At 42.6% G+C, this 26,114-nt stretch overlaps 2 protein-coding genes across 4 annotated transcripts in view; both read left to right on the forward strand.

Moving 5' to 3' along the window:
* The window catches only part of MAJIN (membrane anchored junction protein), a 267,643-nt gene that overhangs the window by 57,672 nt on the left and 183,857 nt on the right, over window positions 1–26,114 (forward strand). The gene's annotated exons all lie outside the window — the stretch shown is intronic.
* TMEFF1 (transmembrane protein with EGF like and two follistatin like domains 1) overlaps window positions 1–26,114 on the forward strand; it is a 75,546-nt gene that overhangs the window by 24,171 nt on the left and 25,261 nt on the right. For both annotated transcript variants that reach the window (XM_081872847.1, XM_081872846.1), the window contains exons 2-4: window positions 10,797–10,906; window positions 12,313–12,442; window positions 22,938–22,964. In XM_081872847.1, coding sequence (XP_081728973.1) covers window positions 10,797–10,906; window positions 12,313–12,442; window positions 22,938–22,964 — 267 coding nt within the window. The remainder of the gene's footprint in view (window positions 1–10,796; window positions 10,907–12,312; window positions 12,443–22,937; window positions 22,965–26,114) is intronic.

Genomic DNA, 26,114 nt, shown 5'->3' on the forward strand with positions numbered 1-26,114 from the left:
TGGCCAGCTTTGTGAGAAGTATTTCAGTGCAGAAGTGTTTGTGTATGTGGGTCTATTTCTGCAGGAAATATCAAGCTCTGAGCAATAAAACTCTGAACTGAATTAAGGTACTGGAACATTTGCTAATCCAAGTACATTAGGACATAACAGGAGCCCAGAGGTGTCACTTTTGTTAGTATTCAAAGCATCTTTCAGTAGTACTGATGTTGCTTTTTATAGGCATATTAAGACCTGTGAAAGAGACTTGAAGCTGAGAGGCCAGAATTTTGCTTAAAGTTGACTGGATAAAGGTGATATTGGAGAATGTGCCTTTCTTTAAACCCTTTTATCCATCTGATGTTATGATACTGATCTTGTGGAGAGCTCAGGGGACACACCTCATCCAGTGGGAGAGCTTTGCTAGACACGACAGAGGTAGCCCAAGAAAACTGAAATCTCATCCAAAGGTTCTAAGAAAGGGCAATGAACTCCCTCAAAAGATGGTGGACTCTGCTTTCTTGAAGGTTTTGAAGCAGACATCAGATGGCCACCTGTCACAGAAGCATTACTTGAGATTCGTGCATTGCAGGGGGTTGGACTAGATGACCCTCAGGGCCCCTTCCAACTCAACAATACTATGATTCTGTGAAATATATAATAATCTACATTGGAAAGCCAGTTTTTTAAAAAAATAATATTTATTAAGGTTTTGAAAGGTTACAAAATTAAAAAAAGAAAAGAAGAAAAAAGAGCAAAAACACAGATATATAAAAACAATTAAGAAGGAAAAAAACAAATCAATCCTTCCATAACTTATCTTTCATTTGCTTGTTTCCTTGACCTCCTCACACCTCCCTTTTTTGTATTCTAGTTCAATTAGCTATTTCAGCAAATCCTTTCCATCTTTGTTTTTATCCTAATAATTTATCTTAATATAATGTAACTTTACATTCTCACCACGTTACAATCTAATTTTACTTAATCTTTTATAACATTTCTGCTAAAACCACGTAACTTCATTCCAACATCCTTCTAACATTCCTTAATTTTACAATGTTTCTGTAAGTAAACTTTAAATTTCTTCCAATCTTCTTCCACCGACTCTTCTCCCTGGTCTCAGATTCTGCCAGTCATTTCCTAGAAAGCCAGTTGCAGGCCTTTTGTTTCGCTCTGTTAGGGTGGCAAACTATGACCAAAAGAAGCAGAACTTGCAGCAACTGTGCCGAGTAGTAGTCCCAAACATATGGAAGGCACCAGGTTGGGAAATAATGACTTTCAGCATAGAAAATATGCATATTTTGCAAATTCTTTTTTATTATTTACGTCTTACATAATGTAATCATGTTTCCTTTTCAAAGAAAAATCTAACCTGGGTTTTTCCCTGTTAGCATGACTGTCGATGGTGTTCTAGAAGAAGAAAGAAAGAGGCTGAGGGAAGGAAAACTCCTTGGTGATTTCCAGGGTTTTGGACCATAGTAAAATTGGGAAGAAGATTGTGGGTGTGTGGATAATATTTGGTCATTGAAGGTTCCATAGTCTTATAAGGAGGAAGTTAAAATGGCATGGCCAGAGACTTTAAACAAGAAAATCCTTTTTCCTCTGGTGCTGTTGACCCATAGTACAAGGAGGATTTTTTTAATGTTTATTTTTGGTCTGTGGGGAGGTAATAGAGCAGTGCATTAGAAGGGCTTGAGATCTAGCAGCTTGAGACGTCAACCTGCATGGAATTTTCCTCATCAGGTAGAACAGGGGGTGTTTTGCCACAACCTCATGAACATTGTCATGGTAAGGGCAGTCATTTCAACTTATCCACTATGGTGGTAAACGGAGCTGGGGGAGGGATCTAGAAATCATCTTCACACCCTTCACCCTTAACAGGGCTTTAGATACAGTTACAGATAGGTAGCCGTGTTGGTCTGCCATAGTCAAAACAAAAAAAATTCCTTCCAGTAGCACCTTAAAGACCAACTAAGTCAGTTCTTGGTATGAGCTTTCGTGTGCATGCGTGTGTATCTGAAGAAGTGTGCATGCACACGAAAGCTCATACCAAGAACTGACTTAGTTGGTCTTTAAGGTGCTACTGGAAGGAATTTTTTTTGTTAGGGCTTTAGATAGTAAAGTCAATGATGAACTGAAGGTGAAGGTCTGCTGCCCTGGGTACTAGTTTACTGCTTCCACTACCTCCCACACAGTGGGCATAGCCCAGTAACCAGTTATCTGATACAGTGGTACCTTGGTTTACAAACTTATCTGTTCCGGAGGTCCGGTTGTAAACCAAAACAGGTTGTAACCCAAGGCGCGCTTTCGCTAGTGGGGCCTCCAAAAAATAATAATGGTTTTAATAAAAAAAATGGGTTGTAATCCCAAAAAAGGGACACGCACTTCCGGGTGTGACATGGTTGTAATCCAAAACAGTTGCAAACCAAGGCACCACTGTACTTCACACACCTTTGCTACCAATGGGCTAGGAATGACCCTGGATCCTGTACTTCAGCATGGCATGCTATAATTTCTGCACAGAGTCTGGAAATTCCAACAGGCTTAAGACTTGCTCATTAGCAAGTTAAGCATGCTTCTTCAGTCCCATTAAAATCAAAGGAACCTTAAGTGCTTCAAGTACTGCTGATTTAGTGGGGCTTAGGGTCAAACTACACATTACAGTGAATGCACAGCACTCAACAGCATCTTTTTTCTTTTCACTAAATTCAGATGTGGTCGGGGGAGTAGTTGGGACCACAGCATGCAGGGAGGAGAGGTTTGCCCCTCCCACCCACACCCACCCTGCAAGGCACAGCCTTGAGGCTTAGAAAAAGGTTCCCATTGGCACTATCAAGAACTTTACTCCTAAGCATCATAGCTGTGTGAGAGTGGGGTATTTTCATTCCAATTGTAGCTGGAGAGGAGAGGAAGGAGCTTGACTCTTCCCTCCCCATGCCTGTAATTAAAGAAAAAACAAAGATGTAGCTGTCCATTATACATATAGCATAATATGGAGTTTGGTCCTTTAAGAATGCTTAACTTCTTCCAGATTTAGCTTTCAGTTTTTATCCTACCAGACCATTGCTAAGGTGGCTAATTCATTCTTTAAAAGAAGATTATTAGGATTAATAAGAAAATATGAATGCCATTTTCTCTGATTAAGAGGACGAAAATGATACAGTATTATGTTCCAAGATTTACTTTAGCAAAGAAGATATTACTGGCTCTTAGCCAAAATACTTTCCCAAGATAAAAGTCGTCTTGGCTTTACTGGGAGCTACGTGCATGTATTTAAGAATATGAATTGAAGAGTGCAGAGTCTGACATTTATGCCTTGTATTTTCAGAGAAACATCAAGCCAAAATCAAGCCAAATTATTCCCTCTCCGCAGTAGTGAAGGGAATTAAATTGCCTTCCACAGTCTAAGTTGGCAAATGAAGCATTTAGAGACGAGCATAAATGAAAAGGCACACCATTTTAAAAAGCATGTCGGAAACAACACATTTTGGTTGCACAGAAATAAGTGATCACACAGTGCATTTCTGGGAAGACATATTTTCCATGTCTTGAGATATTTTTACTCAGAAGCAATGAAGAAGGCTGTGGATGTTGTATTCAACAACTTTTACACATTAAGTAGGTTTAAAGGGATGTACATTGGGCTTCCTTGCGAGTCTGCCACCCCCCCCCCAAAGTTTGGAAGCCAAGTGTTGACTTCACAGCTAGATATTAGAAATGGAGTCCCACTATGGTAGGGCAACAGTATCATATGCATATATCGACACAGATATTGTCTAAACAAAACAAATTCCTTCCAGTAGCACCTTAAAGACCAACTAAGTCAGTTCTTGGTATGAGCTTTCGTGTGCATGCACACTTCTTCAGATACACAGTGTGCATGCACACGAAAGCTCATACCAAGAACTGACTTAGTTGGTCTTTAAGGTGCTACTGGAAGGAATTTGTTTTGTTTTGACTATGGCAGACCAACACGGCTACCTATCTGTAACAGATATTGTCTGTTAAAGTTTGACTCGGGTTCTAATCCTATATCCACAAGTGGGAGTAAACTCTTTAATTTAGTGGGGTTTATTTCTGGATAGGCACATGCTGGATTGTATTCATAGAGTCTAATCAAATTGAGGAACCTATGAAATCCCTTTTTTAAAAAATTCAACCTTCAATTCTACAGATTTTGGCAGGTGTTTTTTTCTTTTTTAGAAATAGCCATTCCTCTCCCATAAACATATGTTTCATACAAGCTCAAATATTAAAACAAATTTACATAAATCAGAAAACAAAACAAACATTTTCATCAAAATGTTCTGCTTTTTGTATTTTTACTGTTGCTAGGATAATTGCTTTTGTTTCTGGTGTTTTTAATCTATATTTTATGGTTCTCTTTTGTGGCCTATCTTGAAAATCTAGATTAATAATAAAAAAAGTTCGAAAATACGATTTTTGGCTAATAAGATACCAATTTTAATTTTCTGTTCAATGTATTTTACTAGAGAATTGAAGGAAGAATGGCTAATTTTTCAAGAAAGAGTCTAGTAGCACTTTAATGATTATGCATTTATCCAACAAAGTTCTACTCCATGTAGACCCAATGAAATTAATGGACCTAAGTTAGACATGTCTATTCTTTTTATGAAATTTTTATTTAAGATTTTCTTTGGTTGCAAAGGTACGTGCTTGTCTCTTTTTTCAGGTCGTAGAGTCTTTTCTACAAATCAGTTACATTTGATGTGAGACTTTACTGTTTGATGCAGTATAGGGTTGGGGGGAAAGAGAGGGGGTGGGTTGGTAAAACTTAGATTCTTTGACTTAGTGTATGTGTGGGGGTTTAGTGTCAGTGTCAGTGTCATTTGGGTAGGTTCTTTTTCTGTTCATTTATTATTTTTTCTTGGCAGTGAGAGAAGTTGAGTGGAGCAAGCCAGGGCATGGTTGGTTGTCTTTATTTGACTGCAGTGATAGTTGTTTATGTGTGTTTGGGATGGAGGGAAGAGAGAGATGGTTGGGTCAAGTTAGCCATATTGATTCGTATGCTTTCAGTGAATTCTTGTTGTTGGCCTGTTGGGCTACGTATGTAATAAAAGTTAGCAATAATGGGGTGAAGGCATTCTCTTTTATTTGTCCCAGTGTCTGTTTCAGTCTGTTGCTTAGGTTTTCCAGTAAGGCTGTTTCCCATATGGTTTGGTACCAGTTTACTCCTGACAGGTCGCCCTCATTGCTTCTGGCTGCTGAGAGTAGGTGGGTTATAAGCTCTTCATAATATGAATGGGTGTTATCATTTTGGAAAATGTTCAATAGTTAAAAAAGGTAAAGGTAAACGGACCCCTAACCATTAGGTCCAGTCGTGACCGACTCTGGGGTTGCGGCACTCATCTCGCTTTATTGGCTGAGGGAGCAGGTGTATAGCTTCCGGGTCATGTGGCCAACATGACTAAGCCGCTTCTGGCGAACCAGAGCAGCGCACGGAAACGCCGTGTACCTTCCCGCCGGAGCAGTACCTATTGATCTACTTGCACTTTGACGTGCTTTAGAACTGCTAGGTTGGCAGGAGCAGGGACCGAGCAATGGGAGCTCACCCTGTCGCGGGGATTTGAACCGCCGACCTTCTGATCGGCAAGTCCTAGGCTCTGTGGTTTAACCCACAGTGCCACCTGTGTCCCTGTTCAATAGTTATGCATGTCCATTAATTAAAATGGGTCTATTCTGAATAAAACTAAAGCTGGTTAGCACCCTAAACCTCTTTTCGTGACGTAGCTACAATCCTATACACCCTGGGATAAGCTCCGTTGAAGTCCGCAGCGCTCCCTTCTCAATGTGTAGGTCTCGCCAGTAAAGCACATTTAAGTTTCAATGATGTGTCTTCTTTAGTCAGTTGTAATGCAACCTTTAGTTTTTAATTAGAAATGCAAACAGTATTACAGACTATTTAATCTGCTAGCCTGGGGAAGGAATCACATCAGTCGGTGAGAAGCACCTTGAGTTTTGTCTGTGACCATAAGAGCTGCAGACTCAAAGAGAGTCTGCTTGTTCCAACGGGTCAATATAAATATGTTAACTGAACAAGTATTATCCTACCGAGAGACTGGCTCAGCTTCCTCTGTCTCTAGACCTAATCAGACTAATCTGACACAAAACCTGAAAGCTCCATTACAGTGGTTAAGAACTTAATTCATTCTGGAGGTCCGTTCTTAACTTGAAACTGTTCTTAACCTGAAGCACCACTTTAGCTAATGGGGCCTCCTGCTGTTGCTGTGCCGCCGGAGCACAATTTCTGTTCTCATCCTGAAGCAAAGTTCTTAACCCGAGGTAATATTTCTGGGTTAGCGGAGTCTGTAACCTGAAGGTTTGTAACCTGAAGCGTCTGTAACCTGAAGTACCACTGTATAGGCATAGTGAGCATTGAGTTGAAGCCTTGATGTCCTCTCTGTACTTGAGGGGCAGACATAATACTAGGGCTCTTGTAACTGCAGTTAAGGAAAGGGGAGCAGGCTACCTTGTTGACGCATTTTCTCTCTCCAGGAGTAATATATCCCTCTGTCTTACCTTAACCATGGCTAAGGGAGATGTCAGCATACCCTCCAACATTCTTCAGGTATAAATTTGGACATTTCTCACCCCTCCCCACAGACCCTTCTCGACCCGTTTCCCATTTTTGCTCCCCCCCCCCAGCATTTCCACCACCACTACACCAACGGGGCACAGCACACATACCCTCTACGAAAAAAACCCACCTCTGAATCCTGGTTTTATTTTATTATTTGATAATTTCCAAAAGGAAAACACACACCAATAAATAAATTTTAGAAAGGGGCAAGTGGACACACAAAGCACCCCCCACAAGACTCTTGCACCCCACTCCCTCTCCTTTATATGTCATTTCCTTTTCTTTTTTGTTTGACTTGTTTTCTTCTTTTTACATGAGAAGCAAGCATGTTTGATGTACAGTGGTTTTGCTACATATTCTTAAAACATAATATTAATTAAAAAACATTTTTAAAAGAGTTGTTTTTGGGGTGTGTACATGAACCAGACTTTTGAATTACCAGACTTTGGGGAAGCCATAATAGTCTTCATAGCCTTGAATTAGAGGACCTGGGAATCTCCATTCCTTAACTGCATTACATATCCATAACTACATATTATTGTGTCACTAGGGAAATGTGAGAGCATTGTTTTGTGATTGTGGTGTAAAACCAGGTCTTGACTTCCAAATAGTAGCCGTGCTTTCCTCTTTCTGTTTTTGCTTGGATATATTTTTGCCTCATATTTTATTTACTTTTGTGTGTGCGGCTGGCCTAGTTTTCCACTCATTGGAAAATTTCCCAGAACATGCTTTTTGCAAATCTTTGCTGAGGAACTGTCAAACTTTCTCATTGCAAAATGGAATTGACAGACTGGCTGTTTGCTGAGTTTTTGGAATAAAGATGTCAAGCTCTGACACCTTGCTAATCAGATGTCCTTCCCTGGTTATCAGTTTTTAGGGTAAAAATGTGAGCTAACAATCTGTTTGTGAACACAAAGTAACATTTTCTCTCCGGGTTGTGTACCCGGGGTGACAACACTGGTTTTTACTGAGCACTGGGATGGCAGTCAGGAGATAAGGCAAGGTGATACGAAAGCAGCTCCGTCTCTGTTTGAGCAACTCATTGTTCAGACTGAGGAGCTGGGGCAGAATCAGCACTTTCATTGGATGCCCTGTGTGCCTGTTCTGTTTCAGTAGCCACCTGCCATGTTGGTTCTGAAGTACAAGAGATTGGGGTAGTGCCCTCCTCTGGCATGTTACCATGTTTGGCACCAAGAGTAAGGCTGTTCCTACAGAGGTCGAGGTCAGATTCTGATAGGCAACATAAAGATAAGTTTGGACAAAGCAAAGTCTTCATCAGCAAGCTCTGGACTCAGCAGGTGGAGCATAACTATACTGTTGCTCAGGATTTTGGAAATATCACTGGTTTAAGGATCCTCACCCAGTAGCAAGGGAGGCTGTTGTTTCAGCAGGGTGCAAATGCCTTCTGAGACTTCATAAAGGCCAGCCTGTGCTATTAGCTGTGTTTCAACTGAGAAGCTACTTGGGATCTTATAGGTTTGTTGCCATATTCCATAGTCATTGGCTCTTTTAGCGACAAGGATTGCATTGAAAGAATTCTCAGTCTTGTTTGGTCTGGAAGGCCCTGGTAGTGGAGATGGAGACACCTCATCCAGGTTGTTTTCTGAGCTTGGAGTTGGTGTAAGGATGGGGTCAACAGCTGTGGAAGATGACCATCTTTATGCATCTCCCTCTACTGCAGTCTGGTGGAATGGCTTCCAACAGAGGCAAGGATGAGGTGGCAGCAAATGGTAGTTTTGTTTCAACTGAGCTGTTGGCATGGGCTATACTATCCCACCTCTGGAGCAAAAGAAACAGGTTTTCACCGCTCTCACAAGACTACAGTGTCCAGCGTTGTTTCAGAGAGCTGAGCTAAGAGCAGACCCCAACAAAGACGGCGCAACTCATTTCTGTGCGCCAAAATGTGACTTCCAAGCCATGTTCAGAGGGGGGTCAGGTCCCCTTTTCCCTGTTAGGTGTGGAGTAAGGCTGCTGCTCTTTGTGAAAGCGAATTAGATACGAACCTGCTGCACTCAGGAGCTGTAGTGGCATGTCTTAAACCACTCAGGGGCTGCACTTTATTAATCTCTGAGGAAGAGTTTGCCGGGTTCTGCTTTACATACATTTCAAAAGGACCCTGGAGTAGTCTTTGAGGGATTAGCTTGTTAAATTTATCCTTTTTCTTCTTCCTTGTAAATGGTGAAAGGCAGTTCATGGTAGCCTAATTTTCTGCATTTAAAACACCAGCAGTCACATCATTAGGTATGAGGACTTCTTCGGTGCCTTTCCCTTTGCCTTGTTCTTCCATGGCATCTTTCTTCAAGGCATTTAGGTTCCCTCCCTCTCCCCTCCCTGTACCTTATTAGTAGCAGCTCAAGCACACTATGAGACAGTGATGCTAATTCCCCATCATCTGGTGAGGCTAAAATCTGGCTATAAAATATGTAACTTACCTGCTGGTATAGCTCCCATTGTTAAAGCAACACTGCATCTTACTTATTTTAAATACTTTTATGCCACCCTTCATTGAAGGTCCCAAGGCAGTTCATGGCAATGTAAAGCAAATTCAGTAAAATTAACATCAAAACAAGAATACAACAAGATTGGAAAAACGAGAAGCTGAAAGAACCAAAACTGGGAACCTGCAAAGCTTCATTCCCAGCTGCTCTCCCCACCCCTGGGTTTTCCAGATAAGTATTTGTCACACTATAGGCGTGTTTGCTTGGCTAAGTGGTGGGTGGCTGCTCTTATGCTGGCTGATAGATGAGACCCGAGTGCTCTTTCCCCCTTGACTTCTGAAGTCCAGAGCAACTGACAGTTGAAGCAGAGTGTTCGCCATTATTGATATTTTCTCTTTGAGAAAGAGGGTTTTCCAGATAGTTTGAGGGTCAGAGGGGGAAGTGCATTGGCAACTGACAGGCAACCGTTGTGTTTGAATGTTTTATACATGCGACTTGTGCGTAACATTTCAAATCCTAACAGGCGCTGTCTGTCTCTGTAAGATACGTCTCTGGTTCTCATTAGCCACAGTATTTGGCAGCTTGTCAATTTTTAATGTTTTTATCCTTCAAGTATTCCTTTGAAATGGGGAGACCTATTATCTTGCTTGTATAGGCATGGAACTGAATGGCAGCACATATTCCTGGCCTTCTCTCTTTCTACTTTCCTGCAGCAAGAAATGCACCTGCTTCTTAAAAGTTACCACCCAGCTTACTTTCCCACCCTGTTTCAATGCTTCTGCTAGCCAATGAACAAACTGAACTGAAGTTCATAAGAAGGTGTCTTATTCCAAGTCAGACCGCAGGTCCATCTAGCTCAGGGGTTGGCAACCTAAGGCCCATGGGCTGGTAGCAGCCCACAGGGCTCGTCTATCCGGCCCATGGCAACCCCTGCCGACTGCTCTTACCAGCGTGGCATGGGGACCGACTTCCGGGTTGATGGCACCTGTGTGCATGCGAATAGGCGTTCCTCCGACCCGGATGTGCGCCAGAAATAGTGTGCACGCATGCGTGCGGGACGGAGAAGCGCCTGTGCACATGTGCGCACGCTATTTCTGGCACATGTCTGGGTCAGAGGAGCACTGGAGATAGCGTGTGCTCACGGGCGCTCCTCCGACCCGAAAGAGCATGCGTGCGCACATGCTCCGGCCCATCCTCCGATGGACGGAGCGTGGACCGGCCCATTGTCTGATAAGCTTGCAGACCCCTGATCTAGCTGCATATCTCTAGGGTTTCAGCCCTACCTTGAGATGCTCTACCACTGAGCTAGGGCTCTTCGCTTTATGTGGGGGCAAAGAGCACATTATCAGGAAATTTGTGCCATAAATCCCCAAATGTATTTTTTTGTTACTTGGCTTAAATGAAAAGCAATATTGGGAAACAATTTTGAGCAAGGAATCAGGTGCGTAGCACTTCCCTGCCAGCCATTTTTCCATTTCAAATTCTCCCCCCCAAGTTGCTCTCCCCTCCCACAGGTTTCAGGTGCATATTTAAAAATTGTGCTTAAGCCTCCAGAATATGGGGATGGGAACAACTTGGAGCAGATTGGTTTTGAGCAGCAAAATGGCATGCAGGGGGAGAGTTAAGCACTTCCATCATCTATTCCTCTGATAAAAAGACAAGTTCCCAGGGCTGCTTTTTATTACAAGGGGTGCGGGGCTGTCAAGTGCCTTTTTGCACAACTGACTTTGCTTTTAAAAAGCATAACACATAATCTATTTAAATCTTCTTTCCTTTTTCAGAACTAAATGTAAAGGAATCGGATGTGAGAGTATGTGATGAATCATCGTGTAAATATGGGGGTGTTTGTAAGGAAGAAGGAGATAGTTTGACGTGTGCATGCCAATTTCTGGTAAGGAATTTTCACCTTTGTTATCTAATATGATCAAAAATAATGATATCCTCTGAAAAACTGTGTCCGTTTGAGAGGAGAGCTTTACAGTCATGTACCCATTTGTATGATCTGGGACTCAGCTAGTTTGGTAAAGAAAAAGCGTTTTATATTTGTTGTATATGCGATATAACACTGACACCAGATGGCGCTGTGAGGTCCCATCTTTCCCTACCGGATTTTGCTATATGAGTTTACAATGCGCTTAACTGAAACGCTTCTTTGATGTGTCTAGATCCAGCCCTGGTGTAGCCTGTTCTTCAGAGGCTGAATAGAGCAGTTAATGTGCATAACAATTGACTGTTGTGCACATTCTCCGGGCCTCATGGAAAATGTGCACATAATCTGCCCATGAAGAGGGAATTGTACACATTTCCTGATCAAATATATAAAACCTCCAAGAGGCCCCAAGGAATGTGCGTATTTCAACAGCATTCTGTACATCCACTGGCCAGTAGTGAATTGAGCACAACAGAAGGCGAGAGGCGGGGACGCACGGACTTAATTTTGGCCTTGCACATGGTACTGCTGAAATTTGAAAGACCAAAGTCCATCCCTGCTTTGGGCCACAGTGCCAAGAAACATTCTTCATTCCATTAACACCTGGAGAGAAGAAAATACTCTGTGTTCAGGTTTTCATTATATCTTTAAGAAACGATGCAAACGATGCATCTGTAATATTTTGCCGATTTTTAATTCCCTCTTTTGAAATGTGTGGTCGGCAGGGTCCTTTGTTGTTTAATAATAATACTTTCCTTTCCTGAGGGTCTTATTTGTTCACTTTTACTGTTGTATTATTATTAAACAACCACTACAATTTAATTGGGAAGTAAGAGCAATTAAATGTGGAAACAAAGCAAAAAACTAAAATACGAAAATTCCAACAATAGCAAACTGCCGCTTGGTATCATATTTATGAACACATTCCATTAGGAAGGAAAAACTCTTTTGTGACGTGTAACCACCACTGAACAGTATATTTAGATTTTATCTTTTTTTTATTTTTTTTGCAACAGTGTGTTGTGGATAGGCACTTTAATATTAAACAAAAAACTTTCTGTACATTGTTGCCATTCAGTCCTGTGGCAGCCAAGCTGCAGCCTTCAGCGAGTGTGCTATGCTTTCTTTATCCTGGGGACATGAAAATACCAATTTCTGCTTGTGCATTTCTGTCTCGCTGCTTTAGCTGCTGCTCCTTGGGCTGCTGTGGTTTGTTTTTGCAGCTGAATGGAATGGGCCTCTGGAAGGAAGCCATGAGCCACGAAATCAAACTCTCCGATTGCACCGTTGCCACTCCAGCTGAATACCTATACACGGGGTTGTGTAAATAATTTCTTTTTCTTGATTTTTTTCCCTCTCCCTTGCAGTGTCACACAAAATATATTCCTGTTTGTGGTTCAAATGGAGACACTTACCAAAATGAATGCTTTCTCAGAAGAGCTGCTTGCAAGCATCAGAAAGAGATAACAGTGGTGGCTAGAGGGCCTTGTTACTCAGGTGAGTAAACAGCAGTTAATAGGACAGCCTTTCTTATTTCATTTGTTGGATGTTTCAGTGTTTTTCCTAGGACCAGGATTCACTGATCAAGGGCCCACTTCTGTACTGAAATGTCATGTCCACTCTGGACATGGTCCCTCGGTCTCTAGGGGCTAGAGGAACTAGATACAGTGGTGAAACATATGTAATTTTCAACTGCATGTCAGCACTGGTCAGCTTGAAAGCAGGAGGTCACATAAAATGGCAGCCGTCGAGGGATGCTGAACTATTCCTCTGACTGCCATTACCTCTGTTTAGCCCTATTCTTAGATGTTTTCTTTCCCCAATGTTTCCCTAACTGTTCATTTCTACATTACACTTGATCTTTCACATGACATGAAAGCCACTTCAGAAAACTAATAGAATACAGTGCATGTTTAACATGCACTGTCATGTTATTTTAGTCTATAAAAAAACAGTCTGCAGCCTTTATAACCTGGAAAATTGTGTGAGTAAAGTCACGAAATTTGGGACAGTATACCAGCACACAGTTATTTCCTTCAGTTTTTATGGGGAGATCATGTGCGGAACTGCTCATGGAGTGGCAAAATTGTCCAATGATGTTCATGATTGTGTCACACCATGTACGACGTTCTGGTATATTGGTCAAAAAGCTACAGTTCCATAATACAACTGGTACCACTTTGTGAAAGGAACACTAGAATATGGGGCAGAAGCACTAGCAATATAATCAGGGAAGTTAACACAATATTCCCCACATTTTTATGAATCCATGGTGTGTCCCTGTCTCTCTCTCTGGGCCTTTCTCCCTGTATGGATAAAATGCTAGGCACCAGTTTGTCCATCCTTGAGTTGCTGATCGATAAGGATTGCTAGTTTTCTTTGCTGAGTGATAAGGGTTGCCAACATTTCATTTCTTTGTTGATAAAGATTTAATAAGGTCAAAAAGGCACTAAACAAAAAATAGCAATTAAAAATCAATAATAAGGTATCTTAGTCTTAAGTGTTCATTACAGTGGTCTTAAGTCATATGTGTTAAAGGAACTACAGTCATACCTCGGGTTAAATATGCTTCAGGTTGAGCGCTTTCAGGTAGCGCTCTGTGGCGACCTGGAAGTAACGGAACACATTACTTCCGGGTTTCGCTGCTCACGCAGACGCTCAAAGTGACGCCACGTGCATGCGCAGAAGCAGCGAATCACGGCACACGAAGATGCACAGCCAGGGGTTACGTTTGCTTCAGGATGTGAACGGGGATCCAAAATGGATCCCATTCGTATCCAGAGGTACCACTGTAGATGATTTTATTTAAGAAACGCATAACCATTCATTCAGAAATACATATTAGGTCATAATGTAAATAAGAACTCTTGAATCGTACATTAAAAATCAACTCAACAATTGCCAGTAATAAACCGATTAAGTTGGCTTATTTCAAGGCATTTTCTGCATTTTTTTCTTTAGTATGTAAACCAGTTATCTAAAGAGTCCTTTTTCAGTTTTAGACTTCTCCCAAAGTCTCTTAAAGTAAGTTATTTCTTACATTAAAATCCTACGGGTGAAATCCAATATAGGACAAGGAGGTTCCTACATGCACCGCAAGTATTTTCCTTCCTCTCCTCCCTACCTGCAGCCCCTCCAAACCCTTCCAAATCCTATCCAAGGGTCTGAGGGGCTGCAGCAGGGAGGAGAGGAGGGGGTAGTCCCATTGCACAAGAGGAAGCCAGTTTTGCTGGTAGATAGATGCATCGCTCTATGCCATGATTTTCTTTTGTTGGCTAGTTGGTATCGGGCCACTAGCAAGCAGACTGCAATCAAGATTTTACCTATTATTTTGCAGCTCTTAATATGATTCGCATCACCGAGCTTGCCTAAAAGCAAACAAGATATTTTCTTGGTGATTTACACACTGTTATCTCTTTTGTATTTTCAAGCACATCTGCCTCGTGCTTTTATTATTTCCTTGTAATCCTGTGCTATCGTCCTTGCATCTCATATTATCTTCCTTGCAGGAGAATGCCATGGGAAGTTGATACGTTTTTGTAGCCTTTGAGGAATATAATATAATAAATACAAGATCTTATAAAATATTATTTTGACTTCAGCATCCATTAAATAACTGGGCTCATCTCTGCATATAATGTTGCAGTGCAGAACTAAAATGACAATCTTGTTTTAAAAACAGCAACAACTATTTTTAATTCCACTTTCAACTTCTTGTGAGTCAGATAATAAATATTGATTTTAAAAAAAACCTTTTGAGACTGAGAATCAGCTAATATGCTTTTAAAACTTTGTATTGTGGTAGCAATCGTTTACGTGACACGGTAAGCACAACACCACAGTCCTGTTTTGATGCTGCATCATTTGTTCTAAGTCAAGGTTTGGTTTAATGTTGTGGCCAAACTCTTGCCTTACTAAGCACGAGGTGTAGCTAGGAACAATGTGGTATGGGAGCAAAAGGTGACCTGGCAGAAGCAAAGTGGTGGCAAGCTCCTTTTCATGAGTGTGTCCATTTGCAAGGTCCCAGTAAGCCACAGTTTGGCTTACGGTGTGTGCATGCCAGGTAATTGTGTCAGAGGCGATTTTAGGGCAGTGCCCACACTGGGCATGCAGCCAAGCAGGGCACCTTCTCAAAACCTGGTAGGCACTTAACAGGCTTTGGGAAGAAGAAAGGAGGACTCTAGGACCTTGCCAGAGCCCTCACACCTTCTTCCCAAAGCCCAGTGCCTCTTACCTAGCTTTAGGAAGGCGGGTCAAGGACTGGAGACGGTGTCAATTTTTGCCTTTGTCCAGGGTGCCATATCACCAAGGTCTGCCCTGATTTTGTAGATAGTGTCATCATACAGTTTAGTTGAGTTAGTAGGTGGCTCTGGACTTTGTTGTATCTGGATGAAGGCTTTGTTGCTGTTCTCCTGTAACTGGAGACAAAGCTCCTATTTCACATTTCTATGCCTTTCATGAATAAAGGTAAATAAACCTTGGAAGAACTCTGCCTAGATCAGAATATCAGCTTTTGCCTTCCCCTGATTTCAGAAATATTGCCCCTTCATGGATAAGACCAGGGCAGAACTTTCAGGGCTTGGTTGAGAGCCCGGAGGAACTTGGTAGGTTGGTGGAGGAGCCAAGGCAGAATCTGGTGAGCCATGTTTGGAGGCTGGAAGGAGTTTGAATACCACCACTTGAATCAGCAAAATACTGGCTGGCTGACCTATGAATAGCAGCAATAGTAATATTGCTAGTAGTAAATAGGTCCTGCGGGGACCTTATTTTCTGATTCCAAGTCCACACCTTTTGCTAAGCTGCCTTGTTTTGGTTTAGCCATAGTTGGGGAATATTGAAAGGCCTTTCACTGACAAGATCAGCCATCTTTTAGCCTAGCATATTATGTGCAAACCAGCTTTGGTGGGGCAAAGCAAGTAGGACACCAAGGTATGGGTTTTTTTTGCAAGTTGAGTATCTAGTTACTGCCCTTAAATTATTTTAATGCCTAAACGTGAATCGGAAAAATGGGTCACTAATGCCCAGTGCTTATTGTAGCTCCTTGTTGTGCTGTTTGGCCATTTCAGTGTTCAGAATGCTTATGATAATGTAGTGTTATATTGCTACATGACATTCATTTTTATTTTTAAACCAGCGAACACTTTTACACGTTAGTGCAGACCGGTAAAATGTGTGAGCAGCCATGTTGAATATTTAAAACGCTCAGCTTGGGTTGGCTGTTGCCCTTTTTGTCTGAAAAGCAAAGGGGCTTCCTTGAAACACCCAAGTAAGTCTGCACAACTTGCAGGTTTCTAGGTTCAAGGTAGCCGAAAGGGGACAACTGCTCTATAAACAGCCCCAACCAGCATGGCCAGTGGTCAGGATGACGCCATGTTGGCTATCCCTGACATAAAGGACCAGCTGTTTGTGCAGCTGGTGGAGGAAGCTTAGCAAGCTTTTGTTTTAACATCACGATCTGGACTCAGGCAGGCAATGCATTTTCTAGGATATTGGATGGGGTCAGTCCCCAGGGGCACTGTTGGGGCTAAGTAACAGTTAAACGCTGGAGGCTGTGACTATTTGCATCTCTGGCTGCCAGTACAAAATTGTTCCATTGCCTCAGGCAGAGCAGCTCAAACAACCTTCTTGGGAAAGTGACCTTTCAGAGGCGGTTTGACTCTGCTTTTAGGGAGGAAAGAGAATGCATTTGTTTTTCATGGGCTTTTGGAATGAGGTAAATTTCAGAAGCACTGGTATGTTGAGTGGTTGCAGCAGAAACAATAAAGGGGTCTGTGAAACTGTAGCATGTTTATTGTGCTGTGACGTTTCATAAGCTGTGGCTTACTTCAACAAATGCTGAGGAGAAAACTTGCCATTGCAAATGGTAAAAGGTAAAGTTAAAGGGACCCCTGACCATTAGGTCCAGTCGTGGACGACTCTGGGGTTACAGCGCTCATCTCGCATTATTGGCTGAGGGAGCCAGTGTACAGCTTCCGGGTCATGTGGCCAGCATGACTAAGCCGCTTCTGGCAAACCAGAGCAGTGCACGGAAACGCCGTTTACCTTCCCGCTGGAGCGGTACCTATTTATCTACTTGCACTTTGATGTGCTTTCGAACTGCTAGGTGGGCAGGAGCAACGGGAGCTCACCCTATCGCGGGGATTCAAACTGCTGACCTTCTGATCAGCAAGCCCTAGGCTCTGTGGTTTAGACCACAGTGCCACCTGTGTCCCTATTGCAAATGGTACACCCTTTCTTTTTCCATCACAGAGCTCAGGGTGGGCACATCTCATGCCCTCAGATCATGTTCTGGGTCAATCCCATCTCTCTCTCTCTCTCTTTTTCTGAAGTGAGGTCTGTTCCGACTTGCAGTAACCTCTTTGTTTTCAGACCCAAGTCTCAAATGCTGACAAAGTATGTTCTAAAATACTGTAGTCCACCCCCCTTGATTTAATCTATTTGTAAACCACTCTGAGGGGTTTTTCTTTAAACAATCAAGCAGTGCATACATTTTATGAAATAAAATAAACAACCAAACTGAGCTAAATTTTGCACCCGTGTGGTTAGAGGCATGCCAGGGAGTTTGTGCCAATGGATCCTGCAGTTGCTCCAGCTTCACTGGTCTGCTCCACTTCATCATAGATAAGATCCTGGGAGTACCTGCCCTCTGTGAATTCTGTGGTTGCTATCCAGTAGTTCCAAAATTACTGCACCTAGTTGCACAAACAACCTTAGCATTTCTCCATTCTCACAGCTGAAATAGGTCCTTAGCCATTTTCTCTTACATATCTTATTGGCAAATTAGCAATAAAAGTTAAACTCTTCTGATTTATTTTCATTTCTCTGTGTTTCTGTTAACCACAGTAGCAAATATAATTGCTCCCAGGATTGACTTCTGCTAAATTTGTAAAATTAAGCATGCACAGTGGGCATGCAGTTTAATTTTCTAATGGATTTCTGAATCCACACCTTCAGAGAGACCTGTTTATTGGGAAGTACCACCTCTTGGCTCCCTTATTAAACTCTTAAGCTGGAAAAACAAACCAACCAACCTTCGTGCTGTATTTGCATTATTAAGAGCAAACACCATTGCTCTGTGAGATGTCAGGTGTTTGCTAGCGTCTCTCATTCCTTTCATAACACATTTCACTGCAGGGAAGGCAGAGACTCTCAAGGCTACATTTAATTTTGAACTAGTGTCCCTCAATCTGAAGTAATCAAGCCCTTATTATGAATCTTGAGCAGCTGGGGTTTTACAGTCTGTGTTTGTTTATGTAGTGGAAATGCAATTACAACGATATACTGTGTTTGGTGGCAGGGGGAAAGAAAGTCAGTGGTGCAATTTAATCTCATCGCTGTTAAGCAGGAAATCCTAGGTACTTTGCCTTTGGAATAATAAAATGGGGTGGGGGGAGTTGCGGATATCAGCTTTCCTGCTTATTGAACCTTCTGTACCATAGCGGAGAGGTTCATAACCAACACCGAACCAGGATCTAAATCTTGCCAATGAGAGCTGCCCCGATATACAGACACACATGCCCCTTTTGCCAGCAGTGGTAGGAGAAGGTGCCCCACGTGTTCTCAGGACACCATCTGCTCTAAAGTTCAGACTGCAGTCCGGAAATGAGAGCCCCATATGCGTGCTGGGCTCTGATTCACAGGCATTGCCTGTTTCTTTTCTGCCCAAGAGCTGGTCACACTTTACAGGAGTGTTTGCTATGCCTGTGCTCTTGATCCTCACTGGGAGCACCTAAAGTATACAAGAAAGATGTGCCTCTCCCACCATGCATGGCCTGTAGTGATAGGTGGTAGCAATTTAAAAAAACTGAAATCTTCCTTCTTCTTTTGAATGTCCCGTAGCCGATAGATGAAAGACCAAGTTGAAATCAGGGCCCAGAAAACAGAGACATTTGGGGCTGCAACCGCCATACTGAGTACTTCTACCATTGCTGGACTGGGCTTGGGGAGGGGGGAGTTTTTTTAAAAAGTTTACGCTGCTGCCCTCAGACTTGCTGGAGTGGTGTTAAAGTGGGAACCACAAGGACACTTTGCCCAGTTCATCCGGAACCTGGTGCCATCCCCAATGCAGAAGATAGTTATGACCTCCTAATATGTGCTTTCTGCATTGCCCCTCAATGTTCAGAGAGGTGTGTTTTCACACATTACTTCCCCCCCCCCCCAAGAGGACACCAGTGTGCGTGCAGCAGAAAGACTTGCTCCTGTAACCTGTGAACCAGCCACCCCTCTCTCTTGAGGCAGACATCTCACTGCTGACTTAACCCATATACCTGTAAACTAATATAGTTATCTCTCCTTGGGTGCAGAAACAGTTGTTAGGCATGATAAAGGCAGGGTGTGTAGATGAAGGTCTCTTCACATAATATATTTAAAAGGCATATGTCTAAGATTTCCGCCCAAGTGCACATCTAGAAAAAGGGAATGCAACAAAACACTTTGAAAAGACATATCATACAGGTATGCTTCTCAGAGACTAACCCAGGTACGTTGCTGCGTAGTGTGTGAAATGGCCTTGGGTATTATGGGAAGAGCTTACGCTTGACCTAACACGGCCTGCACTTCCTGCAACTGAACAGCAAGCTACTGTGCTTTAAGCATTCAGAGTGAATTTTTTGGAACATTTTGCCAAGATTTGCATGAAAGAATGATCAGCTACTGTTTGTATCCTGCCAAGTAACAGTTTAAGGCTCCATTTGAGGCTGCACCGCTCTGGGCAATTAGGTAGCAACCCTCCTGAGGACACTTGTGACTTTAGGGTAATTGCTGGCAGACACAGTTGGCTTTAAACAGGCGGTGGAGATATAAAGACAACGGGAAGAAGACTAAAGTGGTGCAAAGAATCAGGATAAAGGCTAGGCAAAAATATCTTTCATCTGACACCTAGTTTCTGTGTACATAAAATTATCGGGGAGGGGGCATTCCATAAAGTGCTTCCACTAGCCACAATCTGCAGTGGAACCGACCAAACACAGAGTTACTTCCTGAGTTAGAACATCGTCTTTAACCCACCCGAAAGCATTGTGGACCATGGTAGCCTTTTGATCCTGACTGTGGACAGTTCATTCTCTTTTTAAGGCAAGGCTCTAGCTTACAGAGACTTTTATATATGGAAAATACTTAGTTGGATTGTGCAGACACCTTCCCTTCTGCTGTACCCCACACTGGCTTTCTATGTTGTTCTTCTATATGCGTGATAATTTTATATTTAATAATGCTTTTCACCAATTTACTCAGCACAGACCTTAAGCTAACAGGCCTGTCGTTTCTTAGATCTTCCGTAAATCCAAGACTCTCTAAGTACCCTATTTTCCAGTCCCTGATTTAGAGATGCCATCCCAGTTTCTGATTTGATCCCGGAATTTCCCACTTTTCCTTAGGATGTCCCTGTTTTCACTGGAGAAATGTTGGAGTTATCCGGCCCCCTAACCAATTGAAGGCAATCTTGTATAGGGGAGGGTTTTTTCAAAAATTGTTTAATGTTTTATTATGTTTATTACATATATTGGAAGCTGCCCAGAGTGGGTGGGGCACCCCAGTAAGATGCGTGGGGTATAAATAGTAAAATAATCATTATGGAATGAGAAGTCACTATTTTCATCGGAGAAATGTTGGAGGGTATGAAATCCCTTTTTAAAAATACTGTTACATTGACCCCTTTCCAGTCCTCTTTTACGGATGCCATTCCTTGGGACAGGTTAAATATTTTTGTTAGAAGATAAAACATTTCACATTTGAGTTCTTTAAGAGCTCTTAGGCAGAAACCACCCTCAGCATTTAGGTTGGGAGAGGGGAGGGGTGACAATATGTCTCTAACGCTTGAACAAGCTCGCACGATGTAAGGTACCAAAGGCAGAAAAAGACAAGCATAAAAACCGCTTTCTAGTCTCCCCATTATTATTTGATACAACAAGCCCGGTACAAACAAAATGGGCAGGGAACCCACAGTTTATTTCCCCGTATTTTACTCACTTTTCAAAATGAAATTGAGAAGAATTTAATCTTAAGTAAATCACAAGCTGAAGTCATCCCCCATTTTCATTGACTCCCCAAAGAAAAGTTGGAACTGACTCATGTTTGCGTTTGTGGCACTTTGGGTTAATACATACCAGCATTTTCCATTGCGCATCTACCCTGGAGGCATGTTCTGTATTCTGCAATCAATAGTTCTCATTCAAGGTCCTGAGTCCGTTCCCCTCTCACCAGCTTTGCTGTTTTATTTTCATTGTTTTAGAATGAGGAAGAATAGGAGAGGAGGACAGAAGGAAATCACACAGTTTCCAGAAAATTTAGTGCCTTAATACTTACTCAGCCCATCATAAGATGACTAAGGTTAAAACCAATTCACCAGATATGTTTAAATCTTGTAATTCTGAAAGGCAAGGCAACGTAGGAAGTGCTTTGTTGTTGTTGTGTGCAGCCAGTTAAGTTGCTTGATGTGAACTGCTCTTCAAATGTAGAACTTTTTCTTTTCATGCTGTGTTTTCTGACTCTGTAATGGATTGGCCATGATGTCTCTATTATTCTTTGCAAGAAACTGCCTCATTTTAAAGTCACTGTGAGCAACTCCTTCTTGGCATGCTCTGCCCTGCATTCAGAGGAGGGGAAATTGCAAGGAATGAAGGAGGATCAGGACTGAGAATTTGAGGAAAGGAACATGTGGGAGGAAGGCAGGAAGAAATTCAGCAGGGGAGCTAAGTGATCTGCCATCTCTTCATTGGGTTACATCCATCATGTCATGGCTGTGGCTCTAAAAGGAGTAAGGAGATTGATGGCCGCCATTATATTGTCCAGTTGGGATTCCCCCACTTATCCCATTATGAGTTAATGCATCCTTCACCACTGACTGGACCATCTTTAAGGTTATATATGTCCTCCTGGGCCATATGTAAGGGCAATCTTTTTCAACCAGATGTTGTTTTCTGTCTTCAGATTTGCCCTTCACCCTAAGTTACAACGATATAGAATTACTATCTTAAAACCAGTTAAAACCATTTACAGTCCAAAGAACAGGGTGAGTCCTAAAAATGTTGGGAATCTCAACTCCATCACCCATAGCCAGCATAAAGAGTGACCAAGAATGATGGGAGTTATACTGCAACAACATCTAAAGGACACCTTACTGGGGAAGGTTGTGTTGGGGAACTGAACTCAGACATACACACATGAAATGAAGTTTCTTATTTGATGGCATTAAATGTACCGTGGCCATGTAGAAATGCCTACATACTGTCTCCTTTAGTCTTGTTTGCCTCTTGACCCTCTTCAGACATCTTATGCCGTACCACTTCATACTCCTAAGCCTCTTTTTCCCAGGCCGAAACCTAGGCAAAAAGAGCAGTTTAGGTGCTGTCAGACTCCTTCCTATATGCATTTTGGTTGCTGTCTTGTGTGAGGTGGGTAGATGCAGGGAAATGTGAATGAGCAGCTAGGGTAAGTAAAGGGAGAGACTCTGCCAAATCAGAGAGGAAGACATTGAAGAACCCCTTGCGTCTTGAGTAAAGCCAGTGCTAGTTGATCCCTCTTTGCACTTGGCTGATTCAGACAGCATCCCTATTCAATAATTTGCTGGCCCAGGCTCTAGATCCCTGTAGCTGTTTACATAAGGCTTTGATTGGCAGTCTAAGCAGGCAAAAGAAGTACAGAGACTGGGGGGTAATTGCCGATGGATACTATGGGCCTCGTGGAATCCAGCACTCAACAACTTGGAGCATCTTGTGATAATGCTCCTGGCCTTTGTGGATCAGGCTGCTGATGGGATTTTTCTCACCAAGAAAACACATTATCATATAGGAGTGGGAACAGAGTAAGAACTGTGAACCTGAAGGGTATTTAGTCACACCAGTATATCTGCCCTGCCTCCCAGTGCTGCTTGTTATTCCTCTCCATTCAATTGGTCTTGCCCATTCAACACAATCAAGCTGTTTATAAAGGCTTTTAAAGAAAATTAAAATAAAAAAATGCAGTCCCAAATAATTCAATTTTTTTGCCTTTTCAGATAATGGTTCTGGATCAGGAGAAGGGGGTGAGTATTGCTGATATTTTTGTTCTTTTGTGTGAATGCAGGATCCTAGCTGGAAATGTTTACATGTACTGCAGAAAAACACAACTACATAGATTGCTTTTCCTTGGCAAAAGGTGATTTCTGAAAAGTTTGTAAACAATTCAACCATTTCCTTGAAAAATACAAGTCAGGAGCCTTAACTTTTTTTTAAAAAAAAAAAAAGTTATATCATTCAATAGCCAAAATTAAGCAATGTTCAATGGGAGATTAAGCATCTGCTTAAATTATTCCCATTAAAATCAAAGTTTCATAACTTTTACTGGATTCTGCCGTTTGTTTTTCTATCAGTGATGCACCAATATGTGCACTAAAAAGCCCCCCATTAGGTAGGGTGAGGCAACTGCCTCAGGTGGTACCCACCCAAAGGGCAGCACCCCTGTTCCACTGCCCAGTTAACAGCTGGTTTCCCCAGCCTTTAGGGGTAGAGGAGTCAGTGGCAAAGCTCTGTGGAATACCCCTCTTCTGCAAGAGAGGAAGCGTTCTGCCTCTCAGCTTTGCCCGCTGTTTGGGTGGGGGGCTTTGCACTGGCTTCTAATGAAGGGGGGAGTCAATGCAAAGCCTGCTGCCAGGGGCAGGAGGGGGAGATCTGGAAAAGATACGCCTCCCACACAGCCAGTGGAGATTTGTCCTTAGAGAGTTTGCCCACCACCCCATCACAGGGGCAGCAGCGGGCATTTTGCCCCTGGTGTGATTATTGCACAAATGAGAAAAACATCAGCTATAAATCAGTGTTACGCTGTGGGTTAAACCACAGAGCCTAGGGCTTGCCGATCAGAAGGTCGGCGGTTCGAATCCCCATGACGGGGTGAGCTCCCGTTGCTCAGTCCCTGCTCCTGCCAACCTAGCAGTTCGAAAGCATGTCAAAAGTGCAAGTAGATAAATAGGTACCTCTCTGGCAGGAAGGTAAACGGCGTTTCCGTGCGCTGCTCTGGTTTGCCAGAAGCGGCTTAGTCATGCTGGCCACATGACCCGGAAGCTGTATGCCGGCTCCTTTGGCCAATAAAGCGAGATGAGCACCACAACCCCAGAGTCGGTCACGACTGGACCTAATGGTCAGGGGTCCCTTTACCTTTACCTCTTAACTCTGTATTGCACTAATGGATGGAATTTCAACTTTTGTTGGATGAGAGAGCAAATTAACTTCTTAGGTTGTTTTATTTTGGGAGAGCCCACAGCTCAGCGGAATAGTGCATGTGTTGCATGACTTTAATCAGAGTATCTACATTTAAAATAGACCTTAGCTTGCACAGCTGGGAAAGCTGAGTCCTCAGAGAGCCCCTGCCAGCTATAGAAGACAATAGGCTAGAGTGGACTGATACTTTAACTCAGTTTAAGCTGTCAGTTCATATATTTCTAAAGAAGGTATGAATGATTATTGTGTGTCTGGGTTTTCCTGCAGCTGTTTCTTTCCTGGATATGTCTTCTTGTTCCTTAAAAACCTCAATTAAACAATTTGTGGTCTTTTAAACTGCGTGCCTGTTGTATAGGGTATTGTTTTGCTTGTTGCAATTTTATGTATTTGGTGTTTTTATATTATAAACTGCCCCATGATCCTTAGATGAAGGTTTTAGTAGTTTAATAAATAAAGCAGCTGAAGTTTCACCTGGACTTCAATTCTCTACCCCCTTCCTGGGAGTCAACCCTTACTAAGCTCAGTGGGCCTTACATTTGACATGTAAACTTGTCCTTTTGGCAATCCAAATGGCCTGCAAAACTGCTAATGTTTGTTGATGGGTCCACTCTGTAGTAGCTCACTAGCCAGGTGTCATGCTAGTGTTTGCTGTTGTTGCAATCAGGTGAGTGAGTGCCTTCAGCATTGCCTGAGCAGTCACACTTCTGTGGGGTGGATTGCTCCTTTAATTCTTTGCTTTCTGTAGTTGATGGAGTGACCAGGCCACACTCTGGTTTATAGCTAGTGCCTCTGAAATGTTCATGGAGATAGAAGGTGTAGCACTCTGGTGTCATGCTTTTTGTCACCTTGGGAGTGACGAGAGTCCCCGAATGCCCAGTCTCATCAACTAGGCGCTGGCAGGTTCCTTACCACTACCACATGGGAAGGAATGCCAAAAATCCTCCTCAGTATCAGGACAGTTACGTAGACATGGCTGGAGTACACAGCTAATCTTCTAGCTCTAGGCAAGTGAGGTATGATGGGAGAGAGTGAGCCCCTACTAAACTCTTGTCTCCATGGGACAACATGGGAGTTTTTCTTCTCACTGGCAGTCATTTGATTGGCACTCTTCCCAGCCCTTTAGCCAGGAGTTGTTATCTCCAGTCTTGCCATAGCTATTTTCAGGCACACTGGTCATGGTAAGGAAGCGTGGGGCAGCACCTCACGTCACTGTGGCAAGAGACCATCTCCTGTGGCGTTAGATCATCAGGATCAGCCCAGCTGGTATTGCCTAGGAACTCTAAAATGCTCCAAAATTATGGGGTGGGAGGCAGCTTCAAAGCCATATGTTGCAATCCTGAGGAAGGACCCAGCCACAAGTAATGTCTAGATTGATCAGACTTAACCAAGACTGCTCACCTCTACTGTAACGTATATTGATCAGACTTAGCCAAGGCTGATCACAGCCAGCTTATATTGATCAGACTTCTCCCAAACACAGAACAAGGAACACAGTGCATTAAATGTTACAGATGACCTCAGAGAATCATCCTAGTCCAGTTGTGCATTTCTCCTCCCAGCAGGCTGGAGGAGTATGCATGATTGGAACAGAAGCCTCTTTCACAGCTGCAGGGCTGTTAAGAGAGGATGAATCTCCAGGATGCAACCTGTTCAGTGCTTCCTCAATGGAGTAATGGCTAATTGCCATGCAGTTTCATTTCTTATTCTTTTTGTTTAACACTAACCACAGTGAGTGCTTGTTTACCTAAACAAAGTTTAAATTAGGCACCTTTTAAAAAAAACCACCCATATTTAATTGTGGACAGATGGCAATTGATTAGTCTATGCTTTCAAGCTAGGGAAATGGCATGCTTGCAATACAGATCGTCATGTTAATTATTATTGAAATAATTTGTTTCGGAGTCCCTCTTTCCAAAATTTGGTTGTTAAAGTATGGTGGTGATTAAAGGCCCTGGCAGATTGCTTTTAGTAATTAATAA

Source organism: Podarcis erhardii, assembly GCF_964252035.2.
Source record: "Podarcis erhardii genome assembly, chromosome: 8".
NCBI classification, from domain to species: Eukaryota; Metazoa; Chordata; class Lepidosauria; order Squamata; family Lacertidae; genus Podarcis; species Podarcis erhardii.